Source organism: Saccostrea cucullata, unplaced genomic scaffold (assembly GCF_032062105.1).
Source record: "Saccostrea cucullata isolate Sc308-1 unplaced genomic scaffold, CSIRO_AGI_Scuc_v1 ctg65, whole genome shotgun sequence".
NCBI classification, from domain to species: domain Eukaryota; kingdom Metazoa; phylum Mollusca; class Bivalvia; order Ostreida; family Ostreidae; genus Saccostrea; species Saccostrea cuccullata.
In genome coordinates this window covers 871,566-891,490 of record NW_026938807.1, presented here as the reverse complement: position 1 = coordinate 891,490, position 19,925 = coordinate 871,566, and the positions used below count along the sequence as shown (strand labels likewise).

Sequence of the window (19,925 nt, the reverse complement as noted above, 5' to 3'; positions counted from 1 at the left end):
TGCACCATTATCTAAATTACCCGTTATTCATAAGTATTTAATTGATTCACATTCGAAAAGTTCTCTTCAAAAATAAAGAGGCTCCACAATTAAACCATCAATCATGATATTCCTTTACAAGGAACGAAGAGCCTCGGTAAATGTCCCTATACGATGATCCTTGTACATATACCTTGGCCAAGTCAAAAGTATTCCCAAATTCGCCTTGAACTTCTATAGCATGCTGGAATACATAAACCTCGATCATGTTTGTCCCTACTGTCTTTGCAGAGAGATCTCTTAAGTGGTTTATTAAGCTAGCATGATCCCAACATTGAGCTCTAACCCGCTTAAAAATGTTTCTTCCAAGAAGATGAACAAATTAAGGTGTATGTGAAAAGCGCTCTTCCTTACAATTCCATACGAAAGATATCATATAATGGTTTGGTGTTTTTGATCTGTGTATAAAGACTTGATATTACCCCCTTCCCCCTCCCTGATCGAAATGGAACGCATGCACAGACGACATCCCCTGTCACTCTATTCAAGTAACAACCGCACCCCCACCCCCATTCCACACACACTTCAAACAGACGAATAATGAATTTATGCAGTGTAAAAGGAAAAAAAGCTAGAAAATAAAATTGGACGGTACAAATGTAACATTTGGATGTACCTATCTCTTATTCGCAGGTCCTTCATGAAATCTGTTACATAATTGTGCCATTGTGACCTTCTATTCAGACACACAGGATATTTCCCATGACAAACCTCTACATTTTGTCTTGGCGTACATGTATATTTTATCCACAACTCTCCCTGTACCTTAAATACAACACTTGTACAGAATATTTTAATTATTATTTCATAGTTAGTGCTGTCGTGCACCTATTCTTCAATGAAAAGGGCGTGTGTACCTGGGGTATTTGACAAGGAAGTGACCCGAAATTCTTTTATTCATAAGGTCATACGCAACGTAGTTTGAACTTGATAGGGATAAAAATCATAATTTGATATTTTCCAAAAAACCCTGGTAATGCATGCTGATTTTTTTTTCTATGAACATCTGATAGCACTAAAATCTTAAATTAGGAATATCGAAAAAATATCAGTAGGTAAGGTACCTTGCATATGTCCTTAAATATATACAACTGTACATGTGTTTGTTTTGGAATTTTTGTATTACTAGGTACATCTGCATGCACACACAACGTTGGAATAACGTTTTTAATACATATATATTAGATCAGATCTTGATCGGAAATTTTTTTAACATACGACTTTGTAAACTGCTCTTGTACTCATGTCAATGTTGTTAAGTAATTCTGCTTAATCGGATTAGGAATTAAGATCCTGTATTTTAAACAATTACAACCAATTAAAGAATTTTACAAGTTTATTCTTAGAAAAAAGTCTCTTAAGATTAAAATAATATCAAATGAAAAAAAAAGAGAATTACGAGGGTGCGCCTCGGTAATAAAATACATAACAAAGTAGAAGAATACCACTGTACATGTATTCCACCACGTTGGCTGAATGTGTCTATAACCCCCCGCAAAGAGGAAAGTTTTTAACTTTGGGATAGCCAGACATACACACATGACCTTGTTTACAAGAAAACATGGGGATTTCCTTGATGAAACTGTGTCAATTTCAAATAAGACAATTACTATTACATGTATAATTTATTGCATAGTCACTATTCAGACAAATACATGCATCTTTTCTCCGCATATTTATGCACAGTACTTAAATCAAAATAGCAGTTATATAAGTTCTGTTAGTAAATTAAAAGAATACAAAAATAGTCACATGCTTGTTGTACAATAAAAATTTTGTCATGTTCGCGGAGTAATCAAGAAGATATTAATTCTTTTAAATAATGTTCCAACAAATAAACAAACATGAGATTGGTTAGCATCGATGAAATATATAATTTTCGTCTTTAGTTCTTTATATAGTTCAATTGTTACAGTATGCAATAAATAATTACACACACACGTATCTATTTAGTTTGCATTTGCTGGCTTTCCCTTGTATATGAAATTATTGTATTGTCATAATCATGAAATTAAAGAAATAATTAACACATCAGCTGACATTGAAAATATGCTATATTATTTTGACTTTTTAATAGGAATATCTACATTTCTACAAAGTCCGTGACAGGTCGAGGAAACTACCTTATATGGATATTGTTATTGCGCACAGAGGAGTTTGTAGTGTAAGAGAACACGGCGTGGGAAAATCGTCAGTCCATGAAGCAATATAGTAAACACTAGCGTTAAATTCTATTGATCGGATTGGTCGAATGATTCACATGGCTTTCACGTGATATCTGAAAAAAAGTTTGTATTATGCGCATTCAAGGCTGTTGAATTGTTTTTCAATTACAAAGGGATTGGGCACAAGTTTTGAAAAATACGCTCGCTCCTTACATGTATATATTATACAAAAGAAACAATTTAAATATATTATCAAAAGATATTTTTACAAATCATTTGGAATGCATGGTTAAATTTATACCTATAAATATACGTATGTACGTACGTACGTACAGTATATAATATATAAATAATTAAGTTGTTTACATTATGCATAATTTACAAAGTTCTAGTCTCTTAATTTACAGTATGATACAATTTCACCTAACTTGAATTGTTATTTGAATTAAGGTGCTCTCAGCAACGGTATTTGGACTTATATAGGCCATGCCTGATGTCCAATCCAATTATGTAATCTTACTTACATAATAAAATATTGATTAAATTAATTAACGGTATTTGCTGATCGAATATTTAATGAAATTAAACCTAACATTTCCTTAAAAAAAATAATTGCATATAGAAGTAAAACAATTCAGTTAAAATATTCTTTTATAAAAATGCACATTTAAAAGTGTAGTGAGTAGTCCTTAAAATTATATAGTCGAAATTTAATAAGATGCTATATACATTTAAAAAAAACCTTTTCAAATTTATACAATAATTTTGAGTAAAAAGATAGGTAAAATCGCAAGTTTTGCTTCCTTATGCACAATAAGATAATCTTCGAAAGTTTATAAGATATAAATATTTCACATATAAACAGCTGAAAAAAGTAAATCGTTAATTTGACGTTAATTTTAATACGCTCGTTTCATACACAAATTTTCTGATATAACATATGTCATTATGTAATTTTATTATTAACAACGTACAATCAAATTATTCACTACGAACAATTATATCCTTATTCAATTTCATAATTTATGCCTCATTACGCGATGCTAAAATTTCCTGATTTAGACATGCAAGAGTTAATGTCAACGTACCAGTTTTTTTTTTTTAAATACTCAAAATATATAGGCAAGTGCTTTTTAAATCATTGAATATGAAATGAAAATAGCAAACTAAAATTAATTAATAATTTTAAAAAAATCACCGCATGTATGTATAAAAGAATTTTAAGTTTGTTTCGAAGAACTTTCTATTACTATAATTTTCAATAATATACTTGTAATATGTCAAGTGGTTAGATGGATTATTATTTGTAAATCCGGTATGGACATTTGGATGGAAAGTGGCCGTAGTATATTCCACAAACTAGTTTGTATTGGATTATAAAATGTTAGCCTCCCGTTGTCCGGTTTATTGGTTTATTGAAAGATCCCCGGTAAAATCCCCGCGAGTTGTGTACGCATAATAGTTTAGACGTTGAAAAATATTGATTCGGACAAAACGGATTCGTTATACTACTTGAATATAAACTTCACATAATTAAAACTGACAAAATAATGAAGCATTTCATTAAAATATTTTATTTTTTCTTACTACAGCCTAAATCTTTGGGGAAAATTAGCTCATTTATCACTTCCATCATTGAAAAGAAAGGACGACAATCCGAACAACGCATAAAATTTCCCAAGCTTGAAGTTCAAAGGTCAAGTAAGGTCAATCAGGCAACTACTCTTTATAAGGGACTGTGTCATAATATTTTAGCATTCAGCTTCAAAGCTGCAACTTGGATTGTACCAGTTCATTGTTCAAATACTCTGAGATCTCAAGATGGCATCTTGTATAACAGGTGAGTTTCTACTTATCACTTTCAATTTTTAATAATTCTAAGCAAATTATTCGATTGTAGTAAGATATACATAGTTAAAATTAAATTAGTGCAATTGAATATTGTGAAAATAATGACATTAATTTAATGTATAATTATGAAAAGAATATTTGCATGTAGTCGTTGATTTACTTTAAGATATTGAATTTGAATGCCGATATTCTTGCCCCTCTCTCTAAGCGTTGGTCTGGTATGTCGCGATCAGCTGTGTTTTCAGTTGTAACTGACAATCAGCTGATCGCACATGCATGCCGGCTAACCCCACGTGGAAGTGGAATTTTCCTTGAATCGATAATTAAGTTCGCATCTTTAAAATTATTTCAGATTACTCACTCTCAATTGGCAATTGAATTTTTAAAATTGATATTTTTAATTAGTGAAAAATTAATTGTACTCCTTTTTACGAAATGGGCTTCTATGACACTTAAAAAAATGTTTATAAATAATGTGCAGAGTACTTGATTTATAGGAATCTCCAATCGCTTCCTACCCACATGAAAGCATGCATAAAAATAAGTTACTTTCTATACAAGCCATATCAAAGGTGTTGAAAAGGGCGGGGGCAACTTCTATAGTGGATAAAAAAAATGACAAAGAAAATATATATATAATTGTCAAAAAAGTTTTGTCAACAAAATCTGAGAAGCAAAAAAAAAAAAAAAAAAAAAAACATTAAAAAATCTTAATGTATGCGGACTGTCCCAACCCCACCCACCCCAGTGTTTCTTTGGGCTTGTGGTAATAATAATATTGCAAAATATTTTTTGATGAAAAGATATTTTCATTATTTTTTTTTACCCTTTTGGTTTTCAATAATAAAACAATACTGTCACCAAATTTATGATGTTAGTGCCATGTCAGGCACTGTCAGACACTTAGTTATAACTCTGAGGAAAAAGCCAAGGGCAATTTATATAAATCTTGTTTTTTTTTCATCCTTTTAGAAAGCCACAAAGTGCACATTAGTGCTCACAAGAGAATCCACGATAAAAACGACTTTGACGTGGAACCCACAGAAAAGCAGAGAATCACAATGTTCAGCGAAAAACCAGTCAGGAAGTCCAACAAAGAAAACAGTCTGTGTAATAATATCATGACTATAAAGACTAAAGAAACTCATAGTGATAATCATAAAAAGCCCGAAAAGAAGGCACCAAAACAAGAGAAAGAGAAGCACGAATTCCTGGACAAGCTGTATGAAATGATGCTGAGAGACGGATTCATGAAGGCACGTGACCGCAATGAGAAGGTCCTGGAGTTCTCACATCCTGAAGATCTGAAACAGAAAATTGATTTTGAATTGGGGAGCAAAACCTCGGACGAGAAAATACTGAGTCTGTGTCAAGATGTCATCAAGTACAGCGTTAAAGTCGGTTAGTGGCATTAAACTTAGACAAAATAGTTAATACTGTAGATTTGCAAATAATCACGATCGTTTTCATTTCGCTATGTTCGCGATTTATCATTTTTCCGCGAAATTTTAAGTAAGGCATACTTTATATATAGATTTTTTTTTTGTGAAAAAGAGAAGGGGTATAATAATTGTATGTATCTTGTTCCTTTACAGCACACCCTAGGTTTTTTAACCAGCTGTATGGCGGACTTGATGAGTACAGTTTGGGAGGATGCTGGCTGACGGAGACAATGAATGCCAGTCTGTACACGTACGAAGTCTCCCCCGTCTTTGCTCTCATGGAGAGGGTGGTCATTGATAAAATGCTGGGAAAAATCGGCTTCCCGGATGGAGATGCCATGTTCTGCCCTGGTGGTTCCATATCTAACATGTACGCACTCAACATTGCCAGGTTTTACCAGTATCCCGAAGTCAAAAGGAAGGGACTGAGGGAAATCCCTGAAATTTGTGCCTTTACTTCAGAAAAGGTAAATTCCTATAGAAAAAAGGATATATTGATTGAATGGTACTTTCTTATTTTTTTGTAGTCTATGTATGGTTAATGCAACAAAACTGACAGTGTACGTGTATTCCTTTTCCTTTTAGTGCCACTATTCCATAGCCAAAGGTATAGCTTTTATGGGAATGGGACTTGACAATCTCATTTCCGTCAAGACTGACTCTATAGGGAAAATGATCCCTGAAGATCTCGAAAAGAAAATTTTGGAAGCTAAAGAAAAAGGAATGACCCCCTACTTTGTTAACGCTACTGCTGGGACAACCGTATTTGGTGCTTTTGACCCCATTGATGAAATTGCTGACATTTGCAAGAAATATGGTATCTGGCTGCATGTCGATGGTGCTTGGGGAGGTGGAGCCCTTATGTCCAAGAAATACCGCAGTCTTCTGAAGGGGGTGGAGAGAGCCGACTCTATGACATGGAACCCCCACAAACTCATGGGAGTCCCCCAGCAGTGTTCACTCATCTTCACAAGACACAAGGTAATACAACATTTCTACATACCTGTATACATGTATCTTTTAAATTATTTTTTCAAAAGACCACAAAATTAGCATGAAAAAATTTGAAACTAAGACTGAATTTATTTTTTCTCTCCTCCAGGGTCTGCTTGAGCAGTGCCACTCTGCCAATGCCGCCTACCTGTTCCAGCAGGACAAGTTCTATGACGTCTCCTACGACACTGGAGACAAATCCATCCAGTGTGGACGCAAGAATGACGTGCTGAAGTTGTGGATCATGTGGAAGAACAAAGGGGATGAAGGATTCGAGAGAGACATTGACAATCAGTTTGAATGTGCCAAATACCTTGCCGAACTAGTCAAACAACGAGAAGGCTTCGAGCTTCTTTTGGAGGTAAGGATATAGGCTAGTAGTGGATTTTTACTTTTTGGCTTTTTAAGTTACATTAGTGTTATATCAGTATTGACAATGTCAGTTAGAGATCTCAATTTCTTTTCTAGCCCGAATGCACCAATGTGTGTTTCTACTATATACCAGAAAGATTGAGGGGTAAGGAGAGAACGGAAGAATGGTGGAGTCAGATCTCTAAAGTAGGGCCAAAAGTCAAGGAAGCCATGATGAAAGCTGGTTCCATGATGGTCGGGTACCAGCCAGATGGACAATTTGTGAACTTTTTCAGGATGATTGTCTCAAATCTTGACATTGTGAAAAGTGACATGGAATTCGTTGTCGACGAAATCGTCAGACTCGGAAAAGATCTTTAGCCATTTGCCAAACCTAGGAAGCATCAATTTTAACTTGTAAACTCTTTTGTTATAGACATGATGGCATTTAGCTTTTCTAGACATGACAAATTAGTGATAATCTCTTATCCATCTATCTCATTCATTTTTTTACACTAGTATCATCCTCACATTTCTTGTAAATATTGTTATTGATATTATGTATATTATGTACATAACTCCTGATATTGTTATTGTTATGAGTTGGTAGAAAAAATGACAAAAAAGAATGTAAAAAAAAAATAAAAAATGAATTTTAAAAAATAATCTTGAATTTGTTTCCAGCTGTCAGTCTGAGATCTGAACTGTACAGACAGTTGTAGTGGGTACTTGAGGTTAATTTTATTTGGATTTAGAATTTATATTACGAATCGGGCGTTTTCTTTTTAAATATCAATATTTTGACAAGTCCGATGTAAACGTGAAAATATCGAAAAATCTTGTCTCACGAGTGAAATGAATTCAATAACTAACTTTCCTTTAACTATAAATATGTATCAACTGCGTCGTAAAGGTATATAAGTCAAATTATGTTGAGCAAAGGAGATCTCAGAAACCCTTGGCTAGCGAATATGAGCAAAGAAAAAAAATCTAAGTAAGATTCAAAATATTTTGTAACTGAATATTACAAATGATTGATATAGCACTAGGAAATACTTTAAAGCTGTTATAGATATTAAAGAACATGTTAAAAAGAGAAATTAGAATTATGGAGATAAAAAAAGAATCTGAATAAAGTAACCATTACATACATGTATACACAACAATTTTGAATAGGAAGCATGACGCTGAAACATGATATGTTTTTAAAAAATCAAAATCTTTCATAAGGAAAACCCCTCCCTCATCTGTATGTCACAAAAACTTTAACTTTGGTCATGCTGTAACCTTTGCATGAGAGTCCATTACCCGTGGCAAGACTTTTCTGAATACGTATTCCATGAAGTATGACCAGCTTTTCAAAGATATTATTACTCTAAATTGGCCATATTTCTTTTGAAAGAGAAACGATAGGGCTTTCATATCAGATATGTATATTACCTATGACAAGGACTTTCTCTTTACTTTGCTTTTTAACCCTGTGACATAGACCTTGAAGTTTGGTCTACTTTTCAAAAATGTTATGCTTCCCAAATTAGTACAATTCTCTTTTATCCTTGGACTTTCAGTAAGGCGTGGCATTATCGACGTTACATAATAAGCGTCTGAAATTTACACAGCCTTTCATTCACTGTTGAAATATACATATGCATGGGATAAAAATTCGGGCGAATGTGAACGAGTGTAGCAAAGAACCAATGATGGCGTTTCGTATGACAAGGAGATTTTTGTCAAACAATTTAAAACTGCTGATGCTATTAATTTCATAACCAATGAGAATCTATGTATCGCTATGGAACGCCGTCACTGCCTTATAGCAGAACACTACTATTGCATTGTGTCAACCTTCCATTACATTATGTCAACTCTTTATGACATTAACCCACACTACTATTGCATTGTGTCAACCTTCCATTACATTATGTCAACTCTTTATGACAATAACCCACACTACTATTGCATTGTGTCAACCTTCCATTACATTATGTCAACTCTTTATGACATTAACCCACACTACTATTGCATTGCGTCAACCTTCCATTACATTATGTCAACTCTTTATGACATTTACTCACACTACTATTGCATCGTGTTAACTTCCCTTTACATTATGTCAACTCTTTATGACATTTACACATGCTACAATTTTATTTCGTCAACTTGCATTTCGTTATGTTTACTTTTCATGACAATCTTAGTTTTTATTAACTGAAGTGAAAAGCTCATGCTATACTGTGCGCACTCTTCTACATTATGTCGATTCACTATTACGTTATGCGAACACGGGTATCCTCGGCCTTTATATGAGCATAACATATTTTCCGCGTTCCGCAAGCACTAAAAATGGCGGGAGAGAGAGAGATTCTCAGCGATTTCGGAATGACATCTTTAAATGAAAACTTTAAGCGACAAATGATTGACAATCTTGAAACATGCAAAGCCTTTACACTGCGACTGTGAATTAAAGTCACGTCGAAATTCAATGGTGTTTACTTTAATCTGATAATTAAATAAATCAAATATTCTGAGTCGTGCATGCAGCAATCTTTTTTTTTTCTTTTTATTTTGAATTTTTTTTTTTTTTTTTTTTTTTATAAAAGTCTTAAACTTTGTAGGACATTGCATCAGTTTCACATTAAGTTTAGCTGAATTAAGTTGAAAACTTTTTTCTATAAAACTATAAAGCCTGAGAGCTTCTCCGCTTTCCGTCCTTTGTGCCCATGCATGCTTACTAAGGCATATTCAATTGATTTAGATGAGCGACTGGTAGATTTTTGTAATAGAATTCTGGCCCTGGAATGATTAAAAAAAATTACTAACTCCAGTGATAGCATCTTTTTTTGAAAGAGGAGGTCAGCCAGAAAAAAAAATCATTTACCCAAAAAACTTGACAAGCCAAGAAAAAAAAGTCCAAGCCCGAAAATCCTATTTCGGGGAGAGGGGTCCAACTTCGATCAGTCCCATTTTTTCCCAGATATATGACAATACCCTTAGTGGACTATACTTCAACAAGAAGTGGGGGTGGGGGCTGTACAGTTTCAATGAACATTACATTTTCTATCGTAAAGTTTGTCTGGGAAAAGAGGGGGGTTGATATTATGTGCATGTAATTTGTCCTAATCAATCAGGACCCCTCCCCCTTCTTACCAGTCATTAACACACGGTCGTCAACATTCATTAAATACTAGATATACAGCTTTGAGATAATGTAAATGTATTTTAACATCAGGTAATGAACTTTTGGAATCAACATGATAAAGAGTTAACACAATATAAAGATATTTTTAAATCACAGAAAGAGTTGACATAACGTAATTATATATCCACATCACGGAATGGAGTTTTGACATAATGTAATAAAGTATTGATATAATATAAAGATATGTTCACATTGTGTTATACACTTTTTACACCACGTAATAAAGCACTGACATAAAGGTAAGATGTGTTCACCTCACATCATGATGCCCTTGCCGTAAAATAAAGATAAATCCATATCAAGTAATAATGCTTTGATATAATAGAAATATACACTCTCAAAAATGAATGCGCTTTTGACTTCATGTAATGATAAGTTTAATTATAAAACACAATTTACTTGACGTAATGCAATTTTGACCTCACATATTAAAGAAATCAAATGAAGTAAAGAAACTTTCATTTCACGTAATAAAGTTTTAACACAATGTAAACACATTATCACTTCACACAATGAATTTTTTACTTCAAGTTATGAAGTGCTGACATAATGAAAGGATGTATTTACTTCATGTAATGCAGCATTGACATGATGTTAAGATATATTTACATCATCTCATAAAAAATGGACATAACGTTAAGATATGTTCACATCACGTAATTATAAATTGACATAATAAATGCATAGCTGTATGCTATAAGGCAGTGATGGCGTTCCATATATCGCCATTTGAGAAACGCTGATTACGTAGCATGTTTAAGAAGATAGAAATGTGTTTTTTGTAAATAATCTTGTAAAACAATCTAGGCCATCTTATCATATAAAACCAATTACAGTTTTAGCATTTCCAAATAAGATGCTTTGTGTTGTGACATGTATTAAAGTGTATATAACAAAAACGGAAAAATATAGAGGTAATGGAAATACATGTAGAAGACTTCTTTTGACAACCCAGAAGCCGTTCCGAGAGGCGTCGAAGGACAGTATTTCTCGCTGGATAAGAACTCTGTTATCTAAATCTGGCATTGACACCAGCAAGTTTTCTGGACATAGCACTCGCGCTGCTGCAAGCGCCGCCGCACGTTCTTCAGGGATTTCAGTTGACAATATCTTATCACTTGTTGGATGGTCTAATGAGAATACATTTGCAAAATTTTATGACAAAACTGTTTTAAATAATGATAAAAAATTTCAGTCTGCAATTTTGTCTTCAACATGTAGTTTAGATGATATGAATATTCAATAAATTTTTGACAGTTATAGGAATTCTTCTTCTTTGTATAATTCCTATTTTCAATATGTGAATATTTGCTTTAAACATCTCACGTGATACCCACGTGACTTGGTGGTGAAGGAGAATTAGAAAATTAAAGGAGACTTACCTGTAAGGTGAACTTTAATTGAAATTCTCCGAAGCACCAAGGAACGTTGGGTATTACGTGCCCACCCTTGATCTCTATGGCAAGCCCTTTTACTATTTATTCGTAAAATAATTTTTTCTTTCAAAATGAGAGATATCTCTCTAGCATAGAGAGATATCTCTTTAGCTTATGGAGATATCTCTTTAGCTTAAAGAGATATCTCTTTGACTAATAGAGATATCTTTAGACTTCAGAGAGATATCTCTTTCAACAAAAGAGATATCTCTTTTTGAAAGAGAGATATCTCTTTTAGTAAGAGAGATATCTTTATAAGCTAGAGAGATATCTCTTTAAGCGAGGGAGATATCTCTTAAAGTTAGAGAGATATCTCTTTAACAAGTTTAAAAGAGATATCTCTCTTAATTAGAGAGATATCTCTTTAGATTTTCAAAAAGAGATATCTTTCTAAGCTAAAGAGATATCTCTTTTCCAGTCACCCTTAAAATAAAATAACTAATTCTCCCGTTAAAAACGAAAGCGAAACAGGAAGTGATGTCTGTTAAGTCGTTCGTTTTCTGGTTATTGAAAAGAAGAGGATAAAATGGACTGATTGATACAGGTAAACAAGGTTTAATTGCTTTATTGTTTTAAGCGAAAGTAACAGGATTTCAAGATTGGTTCCATATTATGTTTATTTCATTTATTTAGCTCACAGGACAGCTGAGCCGGGGATCAATTAAAAATTCGAAATACATGTACCCAATTTCATCGATCACGGGAATACAGGGTTGATTACTACGTACATTAAACATTATCCTGATAGAATTAATGTTGTTTTTTTTTTTAATTAATTAATACTCCAAAAATAACGTCCAACATTACTAAGTCTTCTTTCAAGTACACAGGGATGTATATATTCAACTTCAATATTAACTGTAGCCAGTGTAGGACGTTAAACAACATACATGTACGATCAATATATTAACTGTAAAGCCTTATGACCCCCTTCCCAAACACAGGCACCTGAAGTATGGATAATACCCCCCCCCTTTTTTTTTAAATTTTTTTTTTAATTTAAAAAAAAGGGGGGTATTATCAATACTTCATGTGCCCGTGTTCCAAAATACTCTTACAATTATTAGAAAGACATTTTATTTTCTTAAAATAGGCATTAGAAATAGGAATTTTCTTATTTGTCTTAGCTAGAACAATCCCCAATTTATCCAATGGTGTCACCAAACAGGTCTGCACTGGGTCCATAAGACATTCATCATTCAATGGTAGAACATTTTATCTACATTTGTCATTATATTTCACAGGGATCCAGGAGGTACTGAAAAAAGGGACAATGCTGTTAATGAGGCATATTCAATAATTCTTATACTCGTGAAGAGTGTGGCAACTCCCAAGTAGTTAATGATGGCACTCATTTTAAATCAGGTACAGGATAAATTTTTGGGCTGCACTTTTCTTTACTTTAATATTTCTTTACTTTAATATTTCAAACTTACTACCCCGGTAGTTAAGTATCAAGTCCACAAAAGCTCAAAAACCATGGTGAATCATTGGACACTAATGATAGTTAAATTTGTCATATGCTTTCTTATTAAATTATCAATTTGAAATTTGATTGGTAAAAAACATTTATTAACAAGTACAATTCTTCTACTGTGTGCCTGTCATTAAATCCCAACAATTGCAAATGCACATCGATAGGTTCTCCATAAAAAATGCTAACTGCGCAGAATGGTTGCACATTTTTTTTAATGAACGACATTTTCTTAATATTGAATCCTTCAGTATAACAAGACAAATATTGTATGCTTATTTTAATACACTATAAATAAACTTAAGAACAAATTTAAGGATTGAAGTTTAATTTGTATATTTGGTAGTTACATGCGTAATTAGTTATATATATAAAAGATGTACACAAGCATTTTATAACATTGAAAATTCTTAATTTCTTGTAGATCCTCGCTCCTAGGATGTTTTCCATGTTCTTGTGAAAAGTGTTTTACATGGCACCATTCAGCTACAAATACTTTGCCGGTGGAACTGTGACATCAATCAACTGCTCATGCCACTGCTAATTGGCAGAATTTCCTTTGGGACAAGCAAACTGTTTCAAATATTTTACACCTGCAAGTTAGTACTTATGAAATTTTGTTTGAAGGAAGCTAAAAGCTAATGAGTACTGAAAATACAAGCCAGATGAAGTACAAAAGTGTTGATATGAGTCATTTAGAATTTTTAATTCTTTGCAGGTAGTGATGAGTGTACTGGAAGTTTTTTCGGGATCTTGTCTGACATCATAGGTACAACTGATCACTGTGCTTTCTTGGTTATATAAGCAGGCTTATTGTTAAAGCGGCGACATGATGCTTGACTGTTTAAGTGTTTTTCTTCGATTTATAAGTAAACCTGGATTGATCTCTGATGCAGTAATATAGAGCCTTGTCCTTTCTTTAATATTCCATCATCCCACTGTCACAAAGTACTGAAATAAAAATGATTTTGATTTTAAAAAATTTTTGGTTTTTATATGTAACATAAAATTCTACAGAAATTCAAATATTAAAACTACTTCAAAACAAGATGTGTTTGTGAAACACTATGCACCAGGCGGCAACAAATTCAAACAAGTTTTTTTAAGCATAAAGGTCACAGTCAAGGTCACAAGGTCATTGGCTTTGGTGTCATTTGAAAGAGCTTAATTAGTGGAGTATGCAGATCAAATATGAAGTCTCTATCTTTAATACATGTAGTACAAAAGGTATGGTGAAAGTTCAAAATGGTATTTATAGCATTAAAGTCACAGTAAAGGTCAAAAGTTCACTGGCCTTGGTGTCATCTGAAAGAGCAGAATTAATGAAGAAGGCATTCCAAATATGATTTCTCTATCTTTAATGTATCAAAAGTTAGGCGAAAGTTTAAATAAAAAAAGCTATTTTTAGCATATAGGTCACAGTCAAGGTCACAAGGTCATTGACCTTGATGTCTTTTGAAAGAACTTAATTAGTGGAGTAGGCATATTAAATAAGAAGTCTGTATCTCTCATGGTTCAAAAGTTATGGTGGAGGTTAAAGTTGACAAAAGACAAATAGACATAGAAACAGGATATAAACAATAATTCACTTATTTTATGATTGTGTATATTAATGTGACTGAATTTTGGAATCAATTTTTACAATGGTTTTGTGTCATTGAAAAAGATTACAAAATATCCAAAAGAACTGTTTTACTTGTTAATATAGAAGGAAGTTGTTTAGAAAATTTTCTTTTATTAGTTGCAAAAAATTTTATTTACTATTCAAGATCACAAGATAGTAAGCCATTATTTATTGATGCAGTAAAATTATTTAAGTATTACAGAAACATTGTTGTGAAAAAGTTTTTCAATGCGAGGTTTTCGGATAAATTGTATGTTTAACTGTCATATGTTTACATATATGTACATTTATTATGCCCCCCCCCCCCTTTTGAAGAAAGAGGGCATATTGCTTTGCTGCTGTCTGTCAGTCCATTTAGTTTCCATTCATTTTCTTCACAACCATTGCACTGAAATGAAATTTGGTATACAGCCTTACAGGTATATCAGATGAATATCTAGGTCAAGTTCGGTTTTGGGTATGAACATGGCGCCATTTTTGACAGAGTTATACCCCTTGGATTTAGAAAAATTCAAATTATTTGCAGTTTCCGTTCATTTCCTTTGCAGAGGTTGCACACAGTGAAATGCAATTTAGTATACAGATTTTTCAGATGGATATCTAGGTCAAGTTCTCTTTTGGGTATGTTTGCACCATTTTTGACAGAGTTATGCCTTTTTGGACTTAGATAAAAAATTCCAATGTGGGGGGAGGGGGCATAAGTATTTTACAAACATCTCATTATTTTCAAGTTTAGAAAGTGCACTGTGTGAGTGTGTGCAATTGTGGTGGTGAGTGGGTGAAAATTGTCTTGTGTTTGTACAGTGTATATATGGATAATGAAAATGCTTCAAAATAAAGCATTAAAAAAAAAGTTTTGGAAAGTATGGCAATCATATACCAGTACTCAGAAATGCTAAATAAAAGGCTTCGTAGATGAAAAAAAATAATTAAAACCAGGGTTCAACACTAACATTTTTAGCCTTTGGTCCGGCCGGACTAGTGTCTCTTTACTTTTACTAGTCCGCAGGAAATTTTATGAGTCCGTCAATAATATAAATAAACAAGAGATGTTTGTAAAACACTTATGCCCCCCTCCCCCACAAATTGGAATTTTTCTAAGTCCAAAAGGGCATAACTCTGTCAAAATGGTGTGATCATACCCAAAACATAACCTGAACTAGATATTCATCTGACTTATTTGTATACTAAATTCCATTTCAATATGTGCAACCTCTCCAAAGAAAATGAAAGGAAACTGCAAATAATTGGAATTTTTCAAAAATCCAAGGGGCATAACTCTATCAATTATGGTGTGATCATACCCAAAACAGAACTTGACCTAGATATTAATCTGACTAATATGTATACTAAATTCCATTTCAATATGTGCAACCTCTCCAAAGAAAATGAACGGAAACTGCAAATAATTGGAATTTTTCAAAAATCCAAGGGGCATTACTCTGTAAATTATGGTGTGATCGTACCCAAAACAGAACTTGACCTAGATTTTCATCTGATATACATGTATACCAAATTTCATTTCAGTATGTGCAATGGTTATGAAGAAAATGAACGGAAACTAAATGGACCGACAGACCGACCGACCGACAGACAGCAGCAAAGCAATATGCCCTCCCTTCTTCGAAGGGGGGCATAATAAGTAGAATTAACATTGCTATGTACTTTTTATACTTTTTTGGAAATAAACAAAACTTTTACAAGAAATGTTTTATACCAAGATTCGTTGAAAATTTTGCTCGCAATCAGGAATTCGAACTACGATCGTATTCCCGATTGCATTCGTTTACTCTATACATGACTATATCATGCATACATCCGCCAAGATGCTGGAAAGCTAAAATTAAACATGGGTTTTTCCAGTGAAAGTTGTTGAGAATTGAACATCGATAAATTCGACTCTTTTTCCCCAGAAAAATTCATTAGTCCGTTCGGACTAATTAGACACAGATTTTATTAGTCCGAAAGAAAATGTATTAGTCTGAGACTAAGGGACTAACGTTAAAGTCGAACCCTGTAAAACTACCAATCAAATAAGTATTAAATGTAAATCTTTTAAGATGAAGGATTTGCTTTGTCAGATTCTTTGCTTATAGGGACACTTACCTTTAATAATGTCATGACAGGTGAGGCACATGGCTGGTCTTCATGCTGGATCAGTTCTTAGTTAAAACCATCCAGTATTGTCCTAAGATTGCCAGATGTACAGACAAAACCTGTAATTTAGCAAGCTTCTGTAACATGCCATTTGAATTATTACATAGGTCATAGTTGTATGTGCAACTGATAATAATGTAGGACTAAGGTGCCTGACAAATAATGAGTTATAAATCTTACAAATATCCATTTATCTGATACAAATCTTAGCTTTTAGGAGTGAAACGGTTCACCGCGGTATCGGTTCACCGCGGTATTTTTTCTCGGTTCGATACACGATACAAAATCTCTACTTTCGGTTCGGTTCTTTTTTCGGTCGGGATCGTCATTCAGTCGGGTATGGAACTAGGTTATAAACATGCTTTTTTGTATAATTAGTTCAGAAACGTAAGTTTGTGTGGACTTGAAGTTTCTAAAATAGTTTTTAACAGTCAAATCAATTAAATTGATACATTCTATCCATTTTGTACATAAATTATTTTACTAGATTAAGTAAAAGGTAGCATAAAACAACATTGAATCTGTTTCCTTCTATCAAAATGTATCGTATCGAAAATAACCGAACCGAGACCAAATTTTTCAATACGTATCGAACCGTGAAGGAAGCGTATCGTTTCACCCCTATTAGCTTTCTTCATTAAATTTTATCAATGATTTTACAAGAAAATCAGAATAAAAATTGTCCTTTTTATACATAAAAAATATTTTCATTTAAAATTTTTTTATTTAAAATATTTGTTGCATTTTCATATTTAGGGTACCCTTCCTAGGCCAACAATAAAAAAATGATTTGTTTGATGAACTCTGACCGACCTGTTAAAATAGCCCCTACCCATTTGCATTCATTTTTTGGGGGCACTTCAAATTTTTTAACACCCCCCCCCTTAATTTCCATAGATGTTTTAAAGATAAGGTATCATATATTTTTAGGATGCTTTTTAATTTATTAATACAAAGTCTTTCTAACTAAATGAAAACATTAACAGATTTCTGAGTCTGTGGTTTTAAATATGACAGTTATCAATTTATTCAATGCTGTAAGGCATAAAAAAAAACTAGAAATATGTCCACAGGACAGGAATGCCCGCTGAGGGTATATTAGTCATGCAAAATGAAAATTCGTATGAAATTTGATCAGGATATCTTGAAAAATGTTACAGTTGAATTGCTTACATCAGTATGTATCAGCATATGAAGTTTGACACTAATTTCAGAGATGTGAGGTCAAGGTCAAATAAAAGGTCAAGATCATGTTGATGCAGTTGAATTGCTTACATCAGATTGTATCACCATATGAAGTTTGACACTAACTTAGGAAAACTGAGGTCAAGGTCAAAAGAAAGGCCAAGGTCAAAATATGTTTGTTTCAGTTGAAAAGCTCTCATCAGTATGGTGAGTTTGATACAGTAAATCTCGTTTAGTACGAACACAAATATTGTGAATTCATGGGTATAGCGAAGTCATTTTTAATTCCCATCTATAAAATTTTAATGAATTTCTTATATGATTATAATGAATTATGGATATAGCGAAGTAATTTCATAGGTCCCAGCAACTTCGTTATAACCGAGTTTTGCTGTAATACCATCTTGAATGGTATGTTTAAAACTGAGTTAAACACTAATTTAAGAAAAGTGAGGTCAAGGTCAAAGGAAAAGTCAAGGACAAAAAATGTTAATGCAGTTGCATAGCTCTTATCAATATTTATCAGCAAAGTTTGATGAAATATCCTGTATAGTTTCTTTGAAACTGGGCTTTGAACTGAGCTAAACGCAAAGTGTGATGCATGGACAGAAAGACGGAAGACAGACATGACAAACACTATATGCCCAGACCATAATCATGGTGGGGCATAAAAAATCTACCAGTACCTACCAACCTACCTACCACCTTGATAAAAGTGGGTAGGAGTACATCAAACAAATATATTTTTAAAGCTGGCCAGTTGTTGACTAGTATATTAGTCATTTTGATATGCTATGTCTTATAAAAAATAAATTTTATATTTGTCTTAGAACTTATTTTGTTGCATCAATTTCATACCTGTATTTGATCTGCATTGTTTTGGATGCTGATAATTCAAAGTCATGATCAGTATAGTCTTAGGTGCTGCTGACTTTGGATCTCTTTGTCTTAGGAACTGCATCTTTTATCTGTGTTACTGGCTCTCTTGTACCTCTGCTATAAAATAAGTTTTAGTGTATACAGTTGTGTTATATCAGTGAATAAATTGAACAGACAGATTGATTGTTTATTGTTTATCGTTCCTCTCAAGAATTTTTCACTCATATGGAAACGACAGTGGAGATCGAGCTGCAAATTTTGTCCTAATGACCTATACTCAGCACTCAGGGCCATTGACTGATTGAGCAGGAAGTGATCTTTTTTTGTGCCAACACCTGACCTACTGCAACAAGGGGCCACATTTATACTGTATCATCCCAAGGACAGGTCTCTACATATAATTCCCACAGTGGGATTCAAACTCGCGACTCTACTAGAGCAGACACTCTAACCACTGTGCCATGCAGGCGAATTTGAACAGACAGAAAAATTTACCAAAATCCATAAACCATGTTCTATAAACAGGAAACATACTCTCTAAAGTGAGAAATATGGTCATCTAAATTTTATTTTATGCAGAGAGATGGCAAAATATTAATCCGAGATTCCTCTGACTCTAACCCCCGCTTTTATATTGTGACTTGTGCGGGGGAGATATCCCCCGCCATGAATATGACCAGGGCATAAAGTGTTTGTTATGTCTGTCTTCTGTCTCCCCCGCACAAGTCACAATATAAAAAGCGGGGGTTAGAGTCAGAGGAATCTCGCATTAGCAAAATATATGAACATCTTATCCTTGTGAAATAGATCTAAATTGCTACAAACATTTAATGCTCAAAAAAATAATCCACTGATACAAAGCAGGTTAAAATTTACTGAAAAAAAAAGTATATTAAAAAATTACCCAAACAAAAGTGATGCAGCCACATTTCCCCATTTTCAAAAGGTGAGTTATTTCCCCTGAATGGAACTCTTTTACTGTGTTTAATACGCATGCGCTATAAATAAAGTCACTTCCGCGGACGTTCTTGATGTAAACATGTTCATGGTGTAATGCCTCTGTCATATGGAAAAATGTTATTGTGTTTGTGAATAAAAAGAAATCTTAACTGATTCGTATTTTTTTAAAT

General features: G+C 33.3%; 1 protein-coding gene and 2 long non-coding RNA genes across 5 annotated transcripts; 2 read left to right on the top strand and 1 right to left on the bottom strand.

The window, feature by feature from the left end:
• Nucleotides 1–3,778: 3,778 nt before the first annotated feature.
• Nucleotides 3,779–7,483, top strand: LOC134251444 (cysteine sulfinic acid decarboxylase-like). The gene is made up of 6 exons (XM_062733864.1): nt 3,779–4,044; nt 5,028–5,456; nt 5,651–5,964; nt 6,083–6,478; nt 6,600–6,851; nt 6,959–7,483. Exons 1-6 carry the CDS (start codon nt 4,026–4,028, stop codon nt 7,220–7,222), a joined length of 1,674 nt encoding a protein of 557 aa, XP_062589848.1. The 5' UTR covers nt 3,779–4,025; the 3' UTR covers nt 7,223–7,483.
• A 4,434-nt stretch (nt 7,484–11,917) lies between these two features.
• Nucleotides 11,918–13,771, top strand: LOC134251405 (uncharacterized). 2 transcript variants are annotated; one of them, XR_009988734.1, is made up of 4 exons: nt 11,918–12,020; nt 12,721–12,841; nt 13,375–13,549; nt 13,669–13,771. It is a non-coding gene; the product is annotated as an uncharacterized LOC134251405 (long non-coding RNA). The 2 variants fall into 2 exon arrangements; XR_009988733.1 differs by lacking the exon at nt 11,918–12,020 and having other exon boundaries at nt 12,504–12,841.
• A 9-nt stretch (nt 13,772–13,780) lies between these two features.
• On the bottom strand, nt 13,781–19,718 carry LOC134251406 (uncharacterized). Of its 2 annotated transcripts, XR_009988736.1 has the most exons (4): nt 19,700–19,718; nt 18,775–18,912; nt 16,681–16,790; nt 13,781–13,901 (listed from the first exon to the last, which is right to left on the bottom strand). It is a non-coding gene; the product is annotated as an uncharacterized LOC134251406 (long non-coding RNA). The 2 variants fall into 2 exon arrangements; XR_009988735.1 differs by lacking the exon at nt 19,700–19,718 and having other exon boundaries at nt 18,775–19,176.
• Between the last annotated feature and the right edge of the window lie 207 nt (nt 19,719–19,925).